This window comes from Bactrocera latifrons, unplaced genomic scaffold (genome assembly GCF_001853355.1).
Source record: "Bactrocera latifrons isolate USDA-ARS-PBARC rearing strain unplaced genomic scaffold, ASM185335v1 scaffold_615, whole genome shotgun sequence".
In the NCBI taxonomy this organism is placed as follows: Eukaryota; Metazoa; Arthropoda; class Insecta; order Diptera; family Tephritidae; genus Bactrocera; species Bactrocera latifrons.
In genome coordinates this window covers 87,264-105,438 of record NW_017537285.1, presented here as the reverse complement: position 1 = coordinate 105,438, position 18,175 = coordinate 87,264, and the positions used below count along the sequence as shown (strand labels likewise).

The following is an 18,175-nucleotide window of genomic DNA, read 5'->3' as shown; positions in this document are numbered from 1 at the left end:
TATCTCAATTTTTACTCAAGTTACAGCTTGCACGGACGGACGGACAGACAGACATCCGGATTTCAAYTCTACTCGTCACCCTGATCACTTTGGTATATATAACCCTATATCTGACTCGTTTAGTTTTAGGATTTACAAAAAACCGTTATGTGAACAAAACTATAATACTCTCTTTAGCAACTTTGTTGCGAGAGTATAAAAACCATATAGCGAGTCGTTTTTGCCACATGTTTCATTTACCAGTCATTATTCGTACAAAGATGAGAAAACACAAGAAGAATAGGAGGATGAAACCATAGGAAACGGAAGATAAAGCAACAAATAATGTGGTTGGATTTTTAAGTGTTGAAAAAAGTTTATCTCGTTTTCGCTCAGACAAAACTCATAAATAAAAAAAATTATATATTTTGTTACATACTTTTTTCTCGAAATTTAGTATAAACTTGTCTTGTTATGTCGTACGCATAGGTAACAAATACATTATATTTTTTTATTTAAGGGAGGGGTTTGAAGATATAAAAAAATACTTTTTTTTGCGAATTTATTTCTTAAATATGGATTGAGTAATTCTATTCAGACAATTTGCGGAGTTCACCATAACTCGGCTGGAAAATATCCGAAAATAAAAAGCACAGAAAAATTTGTCTAATTATAATCAAATATTAGAGTTACAGTCAAAGTTTGAAATGAAATCAAGTAGTTTAGAAATTACAGTGAACACGCAGTTTTAAGAAGTAGTTTTGAGAAAAAACGCGTCTAAAGTTTATGGACTAAAGAAGTGACGAAAAAAAATTACCCTATATTGTCAAAAGTGTACTCAATAATGTACAAAGAATAAAATTATTCAGTCCATATTTTAAAAATAAATTCACAAAAAAATATTTTTTTAACTTCTCTCTTAAAATACGAACGTGGAAACCTTACATATGGCTTAAAATCTAACCCCCTAATTTTCAATAAGAAAATTATACCCAAGTCAAAGTTTGAAATAAAAATCAATACAGGTAGCTTTTTCTGTAATGAAATCTCCACTAAACAGCCGAAAAACGATTTCAACTTTTGTTTTTTAATTGTATTATAGAGAAGGTCCATGGTGTGCCGATTGTCGAAACGTTCCTCTGTTTGGAGAGGTAATCGTTTCGATTAGAGGATTTCATTGCAAAAATATTATTTGCGGATTTCACCTACATTTAACATGAGGGGGTCGAAAATAGCAGAATTGAGCATTTTCAGTGTTTAATGAGAAAAGTAATGCTAATTTCAATGTTTAGAAATGTACGCTTACGAATTCGCTTATTTAGAATGCGTAAACGACTATGGATATAATTTATAGATATTCTCAATATATTTTATATCAAAGCAAATAAGTATATACAGATGCGTGCAACTAATTAACAACGACTTGTCCTTATAAATTATATGTATTATATATATATATATATATATATRTATATATATATATTTTTTTTTTTTTTTTTTGGAATTCTCTTCTATGAAAGTATTCTGAAACAGTTGAGGTCGTTATGCAGAAGTGAGTAAAACTGTCGTGCATATAATTAACAACGCGTGTTGAATCCTTAAGATTTCTTAGTTGTGTTCAGGTAAAGATATTTTGATTGAAATAGGTTACTATTAAGAAAATAAATCATTTTATTGAAAAAAAAAATGGGTAAGGGGTAATGGGTAATCTTGTGATAGGATCCTAGAGCTGTACGGTTACAGCACAAGGAGAGGGAAAGTTGAAATATCTCCATATCTAAATATCACCAAACGGAAAGCATATGTCCGCAGGCCTCGATGGCAGGAGTTGGACCCCAAATACACTTGGCCAACTTTAAAACATGGTGGTGGCTGTATAACGATTTGGGGTGCCATGTCGTGGCGAGGTGTTGGGCCTATTTATAAAATCGATGGGTGTATGGACCAGTTTAAATACATATCTATCATGAACAACGCAATGTTACCATATGCTGATGATAATATGCCTGTAACGTGGATTTACCCGCAGGATAACGACCCGAAACATACTGCGCGTGCTACAAAGCACTGATTTCAGGAAAACATGGTGACTGGCCTTCATGCAGCCCCGACCTAAAGCCAATCGAAAATCTTTGGACACATTTGAAGAAAAGAATTCGTTCCCATAAAGTTGGAAGTTTTCAGGAATTATACGAAAAGGTTCAACCAGAATGGAATCATATTCCGAAGAATATCTGCAAAAGTTTAGGGGAGTCAATGCCTCGCAGATGTCAAGCCGTGCTTGACAGTAATGTGTTTTCAACCATATATTAACTTTAAAACCGAAACAATAGCATTTTTCCAAAAAACAAGAAAGCGTTGTTAATTAGTTATACGCATCTTTATGTTTTTCTCAATTTGACCTATTTAATAATGAATTCCATTAAATCTGTTGAAATATATTATAGTCATATTTGTATTATTAACTAAATATTTAATAAATATAGGTTTGATAAGTTAAGTGTATATGAGAATATATATATATGTATTTATTTATCCGTCGAGTCACATATGCATGTAATTATGTGTACATGTAAACAGATTTTAAAAAACCATACGCATAAAGTTCACGTGTTCACATGCATATGTACTTTTGTGTGCATGTAAACAAATTTGAATACGCATAATGTTTGTAAATTGTCTACACACAACTTTGTATGTAAATATATATAATCTCTGTTGTCACGGACAATCAATGGCCGAACCTCACGTTTTGTCAAAAAGTCAATGTGTTGAAGGATTTTTCCGAGGACAAAGTGTCACAACATTGTGTTATTGGTAGAAAATTTGAGCTGGGCTGAAAAAAATAAATAAACCKCCGATTGTCACCACTTTCCTTGCCGCTGTAACAGCTTCGCTTACAAACCAGTGTAAATGCGTATGTGTAAGTTTGCATACATATCGACCACAATTTTTGCTAGCCGCGTAAAAATATTTTAGAATTACAAAATTTATTTTCACATTCCTTGACAAATACAGTCAATTCCGGTTATGTGCCACAATCAAAGATACAGATTTTGTGGTTTGTTAAAAATAAAAAAAATGTATCCTACACAAGCGACTGCGGATACTTAACAAGTCGTACTTAAAAAATAATTTCTATGAATTTAAAAAAAAAAAACGTGAGTTGCAGCAAGATACAGGCAGTTAATAGAAATTGGCACTTAAGTGGAGTACTACTAACCGGGAACTTTGAATATTTTCTTTGAAACATTTCTTGTCTTAGAAGTCGACAAATAAACTATGTTGTCAATTTTATTCTAATATATTTGAATACTTATATTTGCAGGATTGTCACTTTTGCTTTTAGAAATTTTATAAATATATTCCATTTAAGATTTTTAGCTTTTGCCATCGTCGCGAAAAGACGCTTGTAGGCAAATGCATGCTCAGCTAGATGTAATGATGTCTGCTTTTACAAGGTGCGTTCCAAAGTAAACAGAACTTTTTGAATCTACCGCCACCTAGTGGCGCAATCTATGTCAACAGGTGCATTAGATCTTGTTATCTTTATCGATTGTCCAGTGAGAATTTCATGACAAGTCATCGATTGGAAGTGAAGTTAATGCGTTTTAAGTGTCAATATGTTTGTGTTACCGGCGCGAAAATGAGGCAGGTCGCGGATAGCCGCGAATAAGCCATGACGAATAAGCAACCCCCGACGCGGAGCGGCAGGAGTGGAGGTAGCGGTATAAAAGCTAGCTAAACTGATGACACCTTTGCGACAGAGGCGAGTCGATGCCGCCTCTAAAAAAGTGTCCCCTCTATCACGCATGAGCATGGTGGGTAATATAAAAATCTAGGCGCGAGGGACTCACTATGAGCGGATTTCTGGTCAGCGTCTGTTCACCATGTTAGGTGTGGCTGATAAAGTTTTTTTTGACCGATGTACAACGCGGCGCACTGGAAGTCCTTTTAAATCTTTTCAGACTTCTCTGCTGCCGAGATGGATAGGGTGATGTGAGCTTGCTCTAACAAGGTGTTAGCCGCGGTGTCCAACAGTAACCATTGCCTTCAGGCTCTGGTCAAGGAGCGTGCATTGGGCGTAAGATTAGTGCGTGCGTTGTTCCGGGCGAGCTCTGGTTCGTCCGTCTTTTCCGGGACCAGTAAAGCGAAGAACAGGCCTCAGGAAACTGGGGCAGGTGCATAGCCACCAAGGGTACACCCACTCCTGTTTATTTTGGCCCGGCCCCCTGACTAGCAAAGGACACCTGTAATGGAAATAGATCTATTCAAGCGGTCATCGCGACTTAGGAGATCTCCAATTAAGATGCTAGGCGTATAAAAACCGACGCGGACAAGATTGTCGCCGGCGCTGCAAGACAGCACGCCGCAAGCGAAGGCGGTAAAACTTCGCGGCGACTACATGACGGAGCTTGGTGAAGAAATGAAAAAGAGAGATTTGATGCACCCACAGCAGCGAACAATCTACAACAATCTTAGGGACCTCGTTGGTAATATAACGAAGATGGACGAAAAAAAGTTAGAGGAATACCAGAAGAGCAAGGATGCAAGACGGAATATTCTAAATATGCCCGTAACAACGGAAATAACGCCTAAAAGACCTGGCGAGGAAAAACAGGCGAAAAGACAGACTTTTCCAAAAAGGAATAAAACCACCCATGGAGAAGAACCAAAGAAGGCTAAAAATAACGAGGAAAATGTAAATACGTTAATTTCAATTAACAAAGGAAAGACACAGGGAAAACAAGATGGCTGGACAGAAATAAAAAAGAAAAAGAATACAGCATATATGTAAGCATCGACTACACCAGCGAAATAGGCAAAGTGCTTTTTGATCAAGCCAAAATTAAAGTACTAACGAGTGAGACCACTGTGGAAATCTGGGATCTGGATGAAATAACCGAAGAGGAAGACATTGCCAATGCTATTCGTACGCAAATATCAAAACTAGAGGATTTTGATAAAGGCTCAATCATATTCAATAGGATGGGTTGTGTGTAGAATTAGGGAGAAGCCTAACCTTAAAAAATGCTTCCGATGTTTGGAATATGAAAACCTGGCGACAACCTGCAAAAACTCAGAAGATAGGAGTCAGTGCTGCCTCAAATGTGGGGATAAATGTCACTTCGCAAAGACATACAGCAAGGAGCCGTCTTGAATTGCATGTAAAAAACAAGGAAATGAGAAGTATGACCATCAGATAGGTAGCAAGAAATGTCCTCTCTACCAAGAAGCGTGCAAAAGAGCCAAAATATGAGAGTTCTACAGCTCAACCTCAACCACTGCGAAGCAGCTCAAAACCTACTTGCACATACAGTGTTTGAGCAGAAAACATTAGCACAGTACCCTGGGCCTCCGACCTAACGGGCAGAGCGGCTATTTGTGCTTTCTACACAGGCACGTGTTCCAAGAAATGCCACTAAAAGGACAAGCCTGCCGCCGGCAAAAATCTGCGAAATAAACTTTTATAGTTACTACATTCCGCGAACCCTCGCATAAGATGAATATGAAAGAATCATCAATAATCTAGTACGAGAAGTTTTGAACACCACAATGAACATAGTAGCAGGTGACTTCAATGCATGGGCAGTGGAGTGGGGTAACGCGTACATAAATAGACGAGGAGAAACCCTTCTGAAAGCTTTTTCGGTACTGAAAACCGTGCGGTCGCGTACATAGCAAGTGAGCGACCCTTACACACACAGTGACTACTTGGCAATTCTGGTTGAAATCGACAAAACACACAAAATGCCTAAGTCTCTTAAAAAGGTTCAAACCAGAGGCTGGAAAGCCGAAGCACTTGATGAGGATATCTACAAAATAATGTTAGATGACAATCCGAACTGCGCTATGGACATAGAACAGAAGGCTGAATGCCTAAAATGAACTGAAGAAATCTATAAAGAAGAGCAAAGCCTGTTGTTTTAAAGAGCTATGCAACAAGGTCGAAGTACACCCATGGGGAGCTGCATACAAAATCGTCATGTCAAAGTTTAAAGACCATAAAGGACAAGCGCCTACATGCCCTAGACTATTGAAGCGGTTGTCCAAACGCTTTTTCCAACGCAATTGCTACAAAGGCAGCAAATAAAAGAAGCTACAACCGCACTAGTTACTGGCCAAGAAACTATTGAAGCAGCAGAGAGATTCGAAAATACTAAAGCATCAGGCCTAGAAGGCATACCGAATAAGGAACTGAAACTCGCTATTAAATATAAACCCACCCCATTTACGGAAGCCTATACGCAATGCTTACGAGAGGGAGTATTCCCTTATACACGGCCTTATTTCCATAAACGGCAAAAGCAGAAATTCGGTTAAGTGCAATCAAGGTAGCTTGCACTTTCCAGACTGTGTCACACGAAGCGGCTGGAATTATTTCAGGTATCATGCCTCCAGATACTATGGCGATGGAGCTAAAAAAGACTTTATAACAAAGCGAAAAACGCGGGTAGACGACTAAATAAACGAGATAAGCAGCAAGAAAGACAAACCAGCCTTAATAAGTGGCAGAAACGATGGGACAAAACAACAAACATTAGATGGACACACAAGTTCAAGATCAGAAACGTGCAGGTGTGGGTAGAAAGAAATCACGGAGAAACTGACTATTACTTGACGCAGTTCCTGGCTGGGCACTGCTGCTTCAGAGAATATTTACACAAATATGGACATGACGATGGGTTAACTGCTCTTTTTGCGGAAACGGGAATGAGAGCGCGCGGCACATTTTCTTTCTGTGCCCCCGTTATAAAGATGAAAGAGAGGAGTTAGAGCAACTTCTCTCAGAGCGGCTAACCCCTGAAATATTGTACCACACATGTTACGTTCCCAGCAGGTTTGGAAATTTGTTAGAGAATGGAGCGCGACAGCCCTAATAGAGCTTAGAAGGAAGGAATGGCAAAGAAAGAGCGAAAGAGTGATCAACTTGGAGCTGGAAAATGGAGATATTTAACCTTGGAGTTTTGAAACGTTTGGTGCGCCGTATTCAACGTGTTCGGCCCGAATATCGCGAAAATGAAAGTTGACGTTTTTGCACCATAATGCGCCGTCTCATCGGTCGACGCTGGTGACCGATTATTTGATTATGTGTTTTTGTAGAGAAATATTTGTAGTTTTTAAGGGCAATATATGGCATATTTACATACTAATGGAATTATATTATATGTTTTATCAAAGATAATAAATATTTAAAAAGTAGCTTTTATTTTTACACGTTAACTACAAAAATGCATAGTTTAACTATAGTATTATCAATTTTGCATGCATTCACAAGAATAATATTAATATCAATTGATATAATTGCATGTAAACGTATAACAAAAGAGCAAATGTCCAGAATACACATGTACATATGTCTAATAATAATAATAATAGCAATGTATGTACTTTTCTGAACATAAATTTCGACCAATGCGCAGCTCTGTTCACTCATTACTGTTAAAATGTTGCTTTCCGTGTCGATAGTGCTGAAATCCACTAATAAAATCTTGTTAGCTTTTAATAATTCACAAGCCTGTCCGCAATTGAACCTTCTTTATAATACACGTTCTCTGGCACTACTTCTTGCAAAAAACTTTTGATACATAATGTCAAAACAAAAAAAAAAAATTTGTTTCATGAATTTCTCGTTTGTATTTTCATAATTTTGAATGATTTGCAATTTATTTGTTTTCAGTAATCACTCAAAAACACATTTTCATTGATAGACAAAATTGTTTTTATTTGGGTGTGTTACGAATTTTTTTGTAATTTACATACTATAATTAATAAAGATATTTGAAATAAGCTAGCTTGAAGGCAAATATTTCGATATTAACTTCGAAAAACGGAGAAATTATATTTTTACTCACGTACAGGGGTAGACAAAGACGTAGCACGTACTAAAAGAACGTAATTACGTCACTTTATGAGGCTTAAATACTTTTTATTTTATATCATCATGACCCAAATTCACATAATTGCCCCTAACAGAAAACGACGCCATATTTTTTCCGCGCTCTTTTGACATTTCTCTTCAGTAAGGTTTGCCATTTCAACATGGAAAGATATCCGATACAACAACGAATCGAAATTATTAAAATTTGCTATTGAAAATCGGAGTCAGTGGTCTCAACCTTAAGAGTACTGTCAGATCAACAATTGAGCATCTAGTGGAAAAACTTAAATCCCTAGGCACAGTACATAATGTTCCCGTTCCAGTGAGACATCTCTGGGTCGCCGTTGTGGCGAATTTTGCAAAAAGATCTTGGCCTACATCATTGCGCGAAAATTAAATTCTGTGTGAAACTCAGTAAATCAGTGATAGAGACAATTTTATATGCAATTCACTCTTATTTTGTTTTGTTTTTCTTTACATTTCATGACAAATACCAGTGTTGCCACATATTGTGTTTTGAAACAACTATTAAAAAATTTTCTGTTTAACATATATAAAGAAAATGGTACAAATGGTTTTTGTATCTTATGTTATTTGATAAAGATAAAAAAATATGTCGAACTACTTTCTGCACTGTTGGAGATCAGAGTTATTTTTTTTTTTTTTTTTTTTTGTTTTGAAGCGCGGTCGAAGGCACAAATATCTCGTAAACTATGAGTCTGAGGAAGGTATATGTGTATACATCGCGGCGCCAAGAGAATCGTAATATTGCCGATATGATCAAGCAGGTTTACCCGGATTTTGCTTTACCAAGAAGTGGTGTGTTTCGGTAGCACCAGGCCTTTTTGGAGGGCCGGAAAGAGGTCGTTAATGAAGACCGTGCTGGGAGACCTGCGACTTCGACAAACACCGATAATGTGACATGTGTGTGCAAAGTTTTGAACTCAGACTGTGGACTAAGTATTCGTTTAATTGCACAGATATTAAATTTATCAAAATCAGTGATTCATGACATTGTGACGGAGCACTTGAACTAGGCAAGGTGTGCGCGAAGATGGTCCCAAAAGTGCTCACTGACGACCAGAAATTGCGGGGAATGGAAGTGTGCCAGAAAATTTTAATGTATGAAAGTTACCCCTAATTTTTTTAGTAACGTAATCACAGGTTACGAGTAATGGATCTTTGTGTATGATTTCGAGGCAAAGAGGCAATCTTCCGAGTGGCACACGCCGGCAGAGGAGATCCAAGCAGCAAGCATTTCGGATCTCCGAAATAGGAGAATGCGCTGGCAGCGCTGGATCGACACAGAAGAAGCCTATTTTGAATTGTAATTTATCTCACAAAACAGCAAAAGCTATAATCATACCTATTGTGACAAAACTCGCTGTATAAGGAAAATATACGTTATTGGTCGGCAGCAATTCACATGCATGAGTTACCATTGAATTCCAAAAAAATATGGTTTGGTGTGGTTTATGGACCGGTGGCGTCATCATCCGTGAAGATCAGGACCGGCACATTACTGTGAATATTTTTGGCCCGAATTGGATGATGTGGACTTGGACAATATCTGGTATCAATAGGACGCTGCCACAAGCCACACAGCGAATATCACAATCGATTTATTGAAAACCAAGTTTAGTGAACGTGCTATCTCACGAATTGGCTCAGTCATGCGATTTGACGCCGTTAGACTATTTCCTGTGAGACTACGTCAAGTCTACGGTCTATGCCAACAAGCCCGCGACGATTGATGAAATTCGTGTGAATATCGAATGTGAAATTGCAGCAGTATCGGCCGAGTTATGCTTAAAAACCGTCGAAAATTGGGTTTCCGTCTGAACTTCTGAAATTAATGACATCGATGTACTTTCATAGGAAAAAATAATTTCATTGATACCCTAATCTAGGTTTGCTTTATTTAAATCTCATTGAAAAACCCCCTTATAACCGTCTTGCCCTAGTTTTCAGCCGATTTTTTCATTCTAAGCACAAATATAAACCATTATTTGAAAAATACGCTCTCTAAATTTTATTAAGAAAACTCACATATTGGCCGATATATGCGGTATAGTCACCCGGAAGTTTGAAAATCCCACATACATAGAATTATCAGAAAGGATTCTCTCCAAATTTTAATTATATATTTCACACATTGACCGGTAAAATGTCAACTATAGACACTGGAATTCACTTATTCGGTACCTAGGAGCATTAACAGTTTTGATTGGATTTGGAAAATTCGTTATCATAAGGTGACATACTTCAAAGGCACTTTTTGTGTAAAGTTTTTCTCGATATTTGCTTCTTGAATTATATACCACAAAGTAAAATAACCAAACGAAAATTAAAATTGTTATATGGGAAGTAGGCGTGGTTGTATCCTGATTTCGCTCCTTTTCACATCGTAACATAGGAATGTTAGAGGAACTCTATGTACCGAATTTGGTTGAAATTGGTCGAGGAAGTCCCAAGACTTGTGATTTCACTTAAAGGAGGGCGCCATGCCCATTGTCAAATTTTAACTTCGGCTCCTGTGAAGGCCTCTCATACCGTCTCGGAAAATATAATGTCTCTGGCTTGTTTACTTATTGATGTATCGCGTTTTTAGTAATTTTTAACTGTACCGTTATAGTGGGAGTGGGCTGAATTATCATCCAATTTCATCGATTTGCACTCTGTTGGTAGGAGCTTTTATTATAGTTGCTCTAAGCGTACTTCGTTGTTTAGCTTTAGTTGTTTAGGTCATACGTACTATACATACATTATCGCTCATTTCATCATGCAACATTCAAAATTTTATCGAAATCTGTTGGCCGAGTCCCGAGACATGAGATTTCACCAAAAAGTGAGCGGTGCACGCCCATCATGCAATTTTTATCAAAGTCTTATAAAGCCTTATCATTCCATCTCAGCGGAAAATTTTTACGCTTCTGGGGCATATATTCATCGCTCTTTAAGTAGTTTTGCACAGTACCGTTATATGGAGAGTGAGGGGGGTTTTCATCCGATTTCATCCATCTTGGGCGAAATTGTAGCTTTAGTAGTTTAAGAGATATGCACATTAAACATATTATTCCCATTTTTTCAAAATTTTTATTCACAGATGCCCCTTGCTACTGCGATCCCCTGTTCCAAATTACAGTTTTATATCTTAATTTATTGACTAGTTATGACACTTTATAGGTTATCGGTTAATGGCGATTTGTGGGTTTGTACTAAGGACAGACGGACAGACATACAGTCAACCGGATTTCAACTTTTCTCTTCACCCTGATCATATATATATATAACCCTATATCTATYGCGTTTAGTTTTATACTATACGTACAACCGTTAGGTGAACAAAACTATAATACTCTGTAACAACGCTTTCAAAGCACTTCAAACTTCAAAGAGAGAAATTATTTTTAATATAATCTGACAACAATATTGACCTAAAAATACTTACATTATTATTTCCCGGTTCTATTTTTGTAAAAATGTAGAGTTATATTCAGGTAAAGTTATGCATCAAATGTACTGAGCACAAAGAATGTCAAGTTGAATTCCTGATGTCTGTCCGTCCATATGTCTGTGCGTAGGAATATAGAGAAAAATTTAGACATCTTGATAAAACATGGTGAACATATGGCCTGGCACTCTGAGGCTCACAATGGACAAATTATAAAGTTCAGTAACTAAGCCACAAATTAGGATAAAAAAAACTGTAACTGGTAAAAAAAAGAACAGTATGGAGGGGCATTTACGGTTTAGACTTTTAAACCCACTAATAGGTTCCATATAACATACCTTAAAAACCACTAATTCCATATCAATTTTTCTAGCTCCATCTCTATAATGCGTAAAATCGTCCTAACTTACTTATTTTAAATAATATTTTGCACAACACTTCAAACTTGTACCGCGACGTTGGCCCTTACAAACTTTGTTTATAAAATGTTCGGCCGCACCTAAGCTTATATTTATATTGCATCGCGTGAAAACGTGCCTGTTAGCTTACTATGCAAGCATTTAAAATATCAGTTGAGCTATCATGTTAATAACAGTTAATTACCTGATCAATTTCATCAAATAAATAAAAAGGGGCTGGATCACATTTTTGAATTGCAAAAATCAATGCCAGTGCAACCAATGATTTTTGACCTCCAGATAATTGATTCATTTCTCGCATTTCAGCGTCCACTCCTGTGAAGGAGACTCGAATACCAATTCCAGTAAAGGCATCAGAATTCGCTACTTCTTTATCATCTCTTTCATCGTCACTGTCCTTAGTTTTTAGTATCAAGTAACCTGCCCCTTGTGGTACCAATTTCTTAAATACTTTAGTAAAATTTTGGGCAACTTGCTTAAATGTAAATTGAATGGCTTCAACTTTTTGCATTTCAAGCGTCTTCATTAGTTCACGTATTTTTTGATCTCCTATATCCAATTCATCCTTTCGTTTATATAATTTTTCTTTTTGCTCTGAAAAACTTAGAAATTGATCTAAAGCTTTTTTGTTCACGTGGTTATATTTCTTAAGATGCTGGTTTGCTTTTTCTAGTTCTTTAAACAGAGATTTTAATGACATTTTACTATAAACACCATCAACTTGGGGTAAAGCACCTAAACTTGCAATTTTTTCTGCACATTCGTCAAGTTTTTGATTAAGTAAAATTTCTTTCGACGTCCATTTCTCCATTTTCTTTGCATCCTCATTTATTTTTTCCTCTGCTTCTTTTTCTTTCCGCATACAATTTTCTAGATCAAATTGTAGCGTTTTTTGGAGATGAACTGCTTGTTGAACTCTGAAAATAACAATTTTAAAACGACACATTATATTCATAAATTATTAATATGATTGCATAAATCTTATATATAAAAATTAATCGCAAAATGTGTTGCTAAGAGCATAACTAAACAACGCCTGGACCAATGTGGACAATTATTTGTTCTAAATGTTCGCTAAGGCTCAAAGATGGTTTTTGCGGTGAGAAATATTCGAATAATTGTCGGAAAGCCCCTAAAAATAGCCCTTCTCTTTTTCCCATACAAACGAATGAATGTTTGTTTGTTAGTAACATTTGAAGAACGGCTGAAAAAATCTTGGTGACATTTTCAGAGGTAGTTCGCTGTGGATCGGGGAAGGTTTTGAAATAAAAAGACCGTATGCTTTTCGTGAGGAAAAGTCGGAAAATTAGAAAATTCCAAAACGTAACTTCTTCACTTACAATTTAAAAAAAAAATTTTTTTTTTAGTTTTAATTATTTGACCCGCTATTACAAAAAAATTATTGAAAATTACTCAGTGAAAACTTTATGTGTGTGTCACACAAAGTGATCAATTACAGATTGAAATTTGTTACGATACATTGGCAGCCCAAGGCACATGACCGAGTACTCCCAGGATGCGATGACATACCTGCGGAATTATGGATCGCCGTCAATCAGCAAGMGATCGTCACAATGTCACAGCACGACTTTTCAAACAAGTTGACAACACATGGATTGTACCTTATTCGCCATTATTGTCTGATTCACATTCAAAACTCATATCATCATATCAATGTTGAGTACGTTACGATGAATACGTGAACTGCAATAAAGCGCTTTGTAAGATATTTACTTTTGCAATTCATGAACGTTTTCTGACTGTTGTGCATCTCACAGTTCATTTGGAGAATGGCTGAAAACTGTATTTCAACCCAGAGAATACATACGGTACAACCGGTGGAAACACCGCCAACAACAAAATTAACATTGACGAATTTTTCTCAACTTGCGTCTGTGATCCGTTTGCGAGAAAATTGCTCTATTCCGAAATACCTTGATAATTAAATATTACACATGGAATGCATCGTCGAAGAAATAGTTCTCAACTAATTCATTAGGACGAATTTACACAATCCATCCGAAAAAACAATGATGGCTTCCTATCTTCGATTGTTATTGATTAATGTGCGTGGATCAGCTTCATTTGAGTCATTGGGTACAGTGAATGGTGAATGAAAGTTTTGGGGAAGCAAGCCATCAATTACAATTGCTGGAACATGATAATCACTGGAATCAAACGATGTACGATGTGATAGCTACTTCGAATGCAAATGAAGGTCGCACACTTTTCGCGATGATCATTTTGACATATCAGCCTTCAAACCCGCGTCAATGATGGGATACCAACAAATATGACATTGCCGAAGACATTTTATATCGTATTCGTTAAGAATTGGAAATGGGTCACTTCCGGTGGTTTGATATCAATTCCATTTGCCGTTTATCAATTCACGAAAGATGAACTCATCACGAATGTTCGAACATTGGACAAATTATCGTGACTACGATTCATTAAGTGCACGCGCAATGTTAGCTGCCAAAAATACCGATGTTACTGACTTAAACCGGAAGGTTCAAAGTCAAATTCCGGGAAACTTGCGCTAATAGCAGTGGAATTTCTAAAAAAAAACTTTGGAGAGGCTTGGTATGCCACCGTATCATTTGCGTCTCAAAGTTGGATCTGTCATTATTATGTTTTGCAATCTTCATGCGCCGAAACTGTGTAATGGAACCCGACTGATTGTAACGCAGCTATCGAATACAAGAAGGCAGAATGCTTGATTCTACGAATTATTTTGAGTTCTAACGATTTGCCAGTTAAACGTATTCCGTTTCCAGTGAAAATTACATTTGAGGTGACAATCAACAGAACATAAGGATAGTCTCATTGTGTGTGGCATAAATTTGAAAATGTTATGTTTTTCACAGAGTTAGAAAACCATGTTTTCTGTACACCGGAACACAAACCAAAAAATGTTAAATTCAACTTTCTTTTCATTTCAAAACACATAATTTCACGCAGGACAACGGCTGCGGGGCCAGCTAGTAGTAATATAAAGAAATCTGACCAGAAAGCAGACCTGCCCGAGTCTACAGAGCATTTTCATTGTGCTATGTCAGGCAACCACATTAAACTTATCACAAAATCGCTCAATACAATTGATGATAGCGAGAGCATGGTCGGAAAGTTCAATGAAAGCTCGGACATCAATCATAGCAACAATACTCTTACCGGTTGTACCAACTGTTGTACAAGCGTTGTTCAAATGTTGTGGAATACAAAACATATGTGGAAACTCTTATAAATAAATCAAATATTTAAGCTGTTTTCCTCATTACCATGTACTTACTGTAATCAAATTGAATGGTGAATTTTTAATTTATACTTCGCGTGTTGTTGGAATCGGTAAATTTTTTTCTATAAGTTTTTAGTACTGACATCTATGCTAAATTACACGTTTACATACTCATTATTATTTGAGATAAGCGTCATTTACGAGGCTCTAAAAGTGAATGCTTTGATTTTTACTATGTAAAAATTTATTGAACAAAGAAGTGCGGTAATGCACCATCGGCACATTTTCAATGCATTGGCAATGCATTTACGGCATCTCGCAACCTTCAAGAGCGATGCTGGTTGGCATCTCTCCTGGAGGTTGGCAGAAGCTACATGTGTGCGGCGACCTCCTAACCTAGGGTGTTATGCGACTCCCATATCCATTGGAGGATTTGCAGCCATTAGGTTAATTCGGCTGTATTTGAACGGAGCTTTCCCAACACCGAGCCGAATTGGGAAGTAACCGTGGTTTATCGCGTCATGGGGCTCTTGCGTGGCGGACCTTCAGAAATGTGGACCCGACAGCTCACCGCATTGAGCCAAGCAGTGTGTCCCTTACAAAGGTGCGTAACAGCAAACCGCATCCGCTCTCGCGCGAGGCACGAATGCTGTAAAAGGCATACGAATGGCTGTACTGCCTCTCACTTATCCGGCGGAGACGTTGGAGTCTGAGGAGCTTACCGTGTTTCATGACCTCCTCATGGTAAGGGTATTCAGAGGCACCGAATACGTAGCGTACTTCGATGGAGTTGATTTCAAAGCAGGCATGTTGCAGGTGGACTGTTCTCCTTAGTTGAAAGGCTGGAAGGGTATCGTACTCTGCGCAAAAAGGGGGGAGAGGACACACCGATCCTGCACAGCATGACGATGTATCTCCCTAGGTGCGCAGGTAAGCCGTACGAGTTTGCTTTAGGTCTGATCAAAAATAAGAACTTGGGCCACAACTACTCAACTTGGCGGGTAGTCAGCAGCATGATCGAGAACAATGGTTAGAGACTAAATCTTTGTATCGACGACGAGTCGTACAAGTCTTGAGGCCATACAATCCTACAACGCCCACCGGAAGCAAGGAAGCTGAGAGGATGAGGTTGCCCCTAAACCCAGAGAGGCGGGACAGGCTGCGACGTCGAAAGTCACCGACAAGAGGACTTGCGTTCAAGGAGGGGAGCTACCCTCCACGCAGGAACTTCTCGGGGGGCTAGGGCACCCTGTGGTTGGCGACGGGGATGAGGAGCGGCTCTTCATTGAACCGATCCTGTAATAATTGTCAACGTGGAGGTATGATAGGAGAACCTTAGGCCGTCATAGCGAGCAGGTTCACTTCGGAAAAACTCAGCATCCTGCGAATCTACGTCTAAAGTTAGAGGTCTCCAACAAGGAAATCTGGGATCTCCAGGAACAACATTGACTTCTTCTGCATTTCAGAGTTCCTGACGCAGGATGTAGTTGCGGTGCAAGCCAGGGACTGTTAATATACAGACTTCGTTTTGGCATCAGCCTAGTTCCCAGGAGAGGCATCCATAGCACCCCCAGAGGCTGTGGATAGATTGGGGAGGTACTGCAGGCCCATCACACGTAATGGGGCAGTACGTACTGCAACACACGGGGTGAATCTCCCTTTGAATACATAGTAAGTAGCAACTTAGCTATATAGAATGTGGGGTGTGAACCCATCTTCATCACAATAAGCAGGAGAGAGGTGTTTGACATTACCTTGAGCAACGAGCCTGTGAACGGATTGGTCTCACAGTGGAGGGTCTAAATGAGGCCCGCCTTGCCTCATCATAGATTCATAGGGTTCGCGCTTAAGGTGGAGGTCAGCAACTCCGCCCATATGTAATCCTCGAAACGCACACTGGTATACCAGTGATAATAGTGTTACGGCTTCAGGACTGGAAAGCAGGTTGTCTGGGATAAACCAGTCCATAATAGACGCATACCACTACAGCTGTGCAATAAAGGCGACCACAAATAGGCGCACCTGTGTTGGTCGTCAAGCAAACTCTCACATCTTAGGAAGAACGTATGGAGATTGTTTAACAAAGCAAAACGTACGGGGGTCTGGGAGGAATATAGGGGCAAACGAGCCTTTTATAAGAAGGAGATTAGGTCTGCAAAGCAGGCAAGTTTTGGGAGATTCTGTGAAAATGTCACCTCCACACCAGAACCAGCTAGACTGCATAAGGTACTAGCAAGAGCCAAACTGACCCAGTACTAGTGATCAAAAGAGGTGACGGGACTTATACGACCAGCGCAGAAGATAAAGCTACAACACTTCTGTGGGCGCAGACCAGTGTCTACCTGTAGTCGAACACAAGTCATCTCGCTCAGTTTGGATAATCGCAAGACAATTATTTACTGCGGATTGAATCAAGTGGCTTCGTTCGAGAAATTCAAGTTTTCTGAAGTGGAAGGCATCTTTCCAGCGCTTTTAGAACAGGAATAGCAGGATCTACTGCTCTACCTTGTTCCGCCGATAATCGATAGCCTCGCAATGGCGTATATGGAGGACCGCGAAGGTGATCCCAAGTACGAAGGAAGAGTCTATTCACTGACTTAATCCTTCAGGCCAATTGTCCAACTTCCTTCTAACTAAAAAGTATGGAAAATATCGTAGATCATAAATAAGGTCAAAGACGCTGAAAATTGCACCCCTATATGTTGCGTAGCATGCATACAGAGAAGGCATATGGCCAATACTGTACCAGATAACCTCGGAGATAGAGAGTTCGCTTTAGGGAGGGGAAGTGATGTTTTGCGCCTTCCTAGAGATCAAATGTGCTTTTGACAACACATCTCAAAAGAGCGTAGCAAGGGAATTGGAGAGGAGTTAGGCAGCACCGGTGCGCAGATGTATTGGGATCATACTTCTCACCAGAATACCTGAAACCACAGTAGGAGATAGAAGGATTCGTCTTGGCACAACAAGGGACTGCCCACAGGGAGGCGTGCCATCCCCCCTGCTCCCCTGCGAATGGTAGGCACCTTGCCGTGGTGCAGGGGCTTAAGTCGTAAGGCATATTCGGCACCCCCCAACCGGTGTGGGTGGTGTCAGTTGGCACTGCCAATGCAGGGTGCCGGGTGCCGCATGCTTGCGGCAACCAAGAGCTACCACCTCCTAATCCAGGGTGTTATGCGACTCCCGTGCCCATTGGATGATTT

General features: G+C 38.8%; 1 protein-coding gene across 1 annotated transcript in view; it reads right to left on the bottom strand.

The window, feature by feature from the left end:
- Nucleotides 1–18,175, bottom strand: part of LOC108975127 (structural maintenance of chromosomes protein 3) — a 69,846-nt gene that overhangs the window by 7,907 nt on the left and 43,764 nt on the right. Inside the window, exon 5 of the mRNA XM_018943427.1 lies at nt 11,919–12,651. Within this exon, the coding sequence (XP_018798972.1) occupies nt 11,919–12,651 (733 nt within the window). The remainder of the gene's footprint in view (nt 1–11,918; nt 12,652–18,175) is intronic.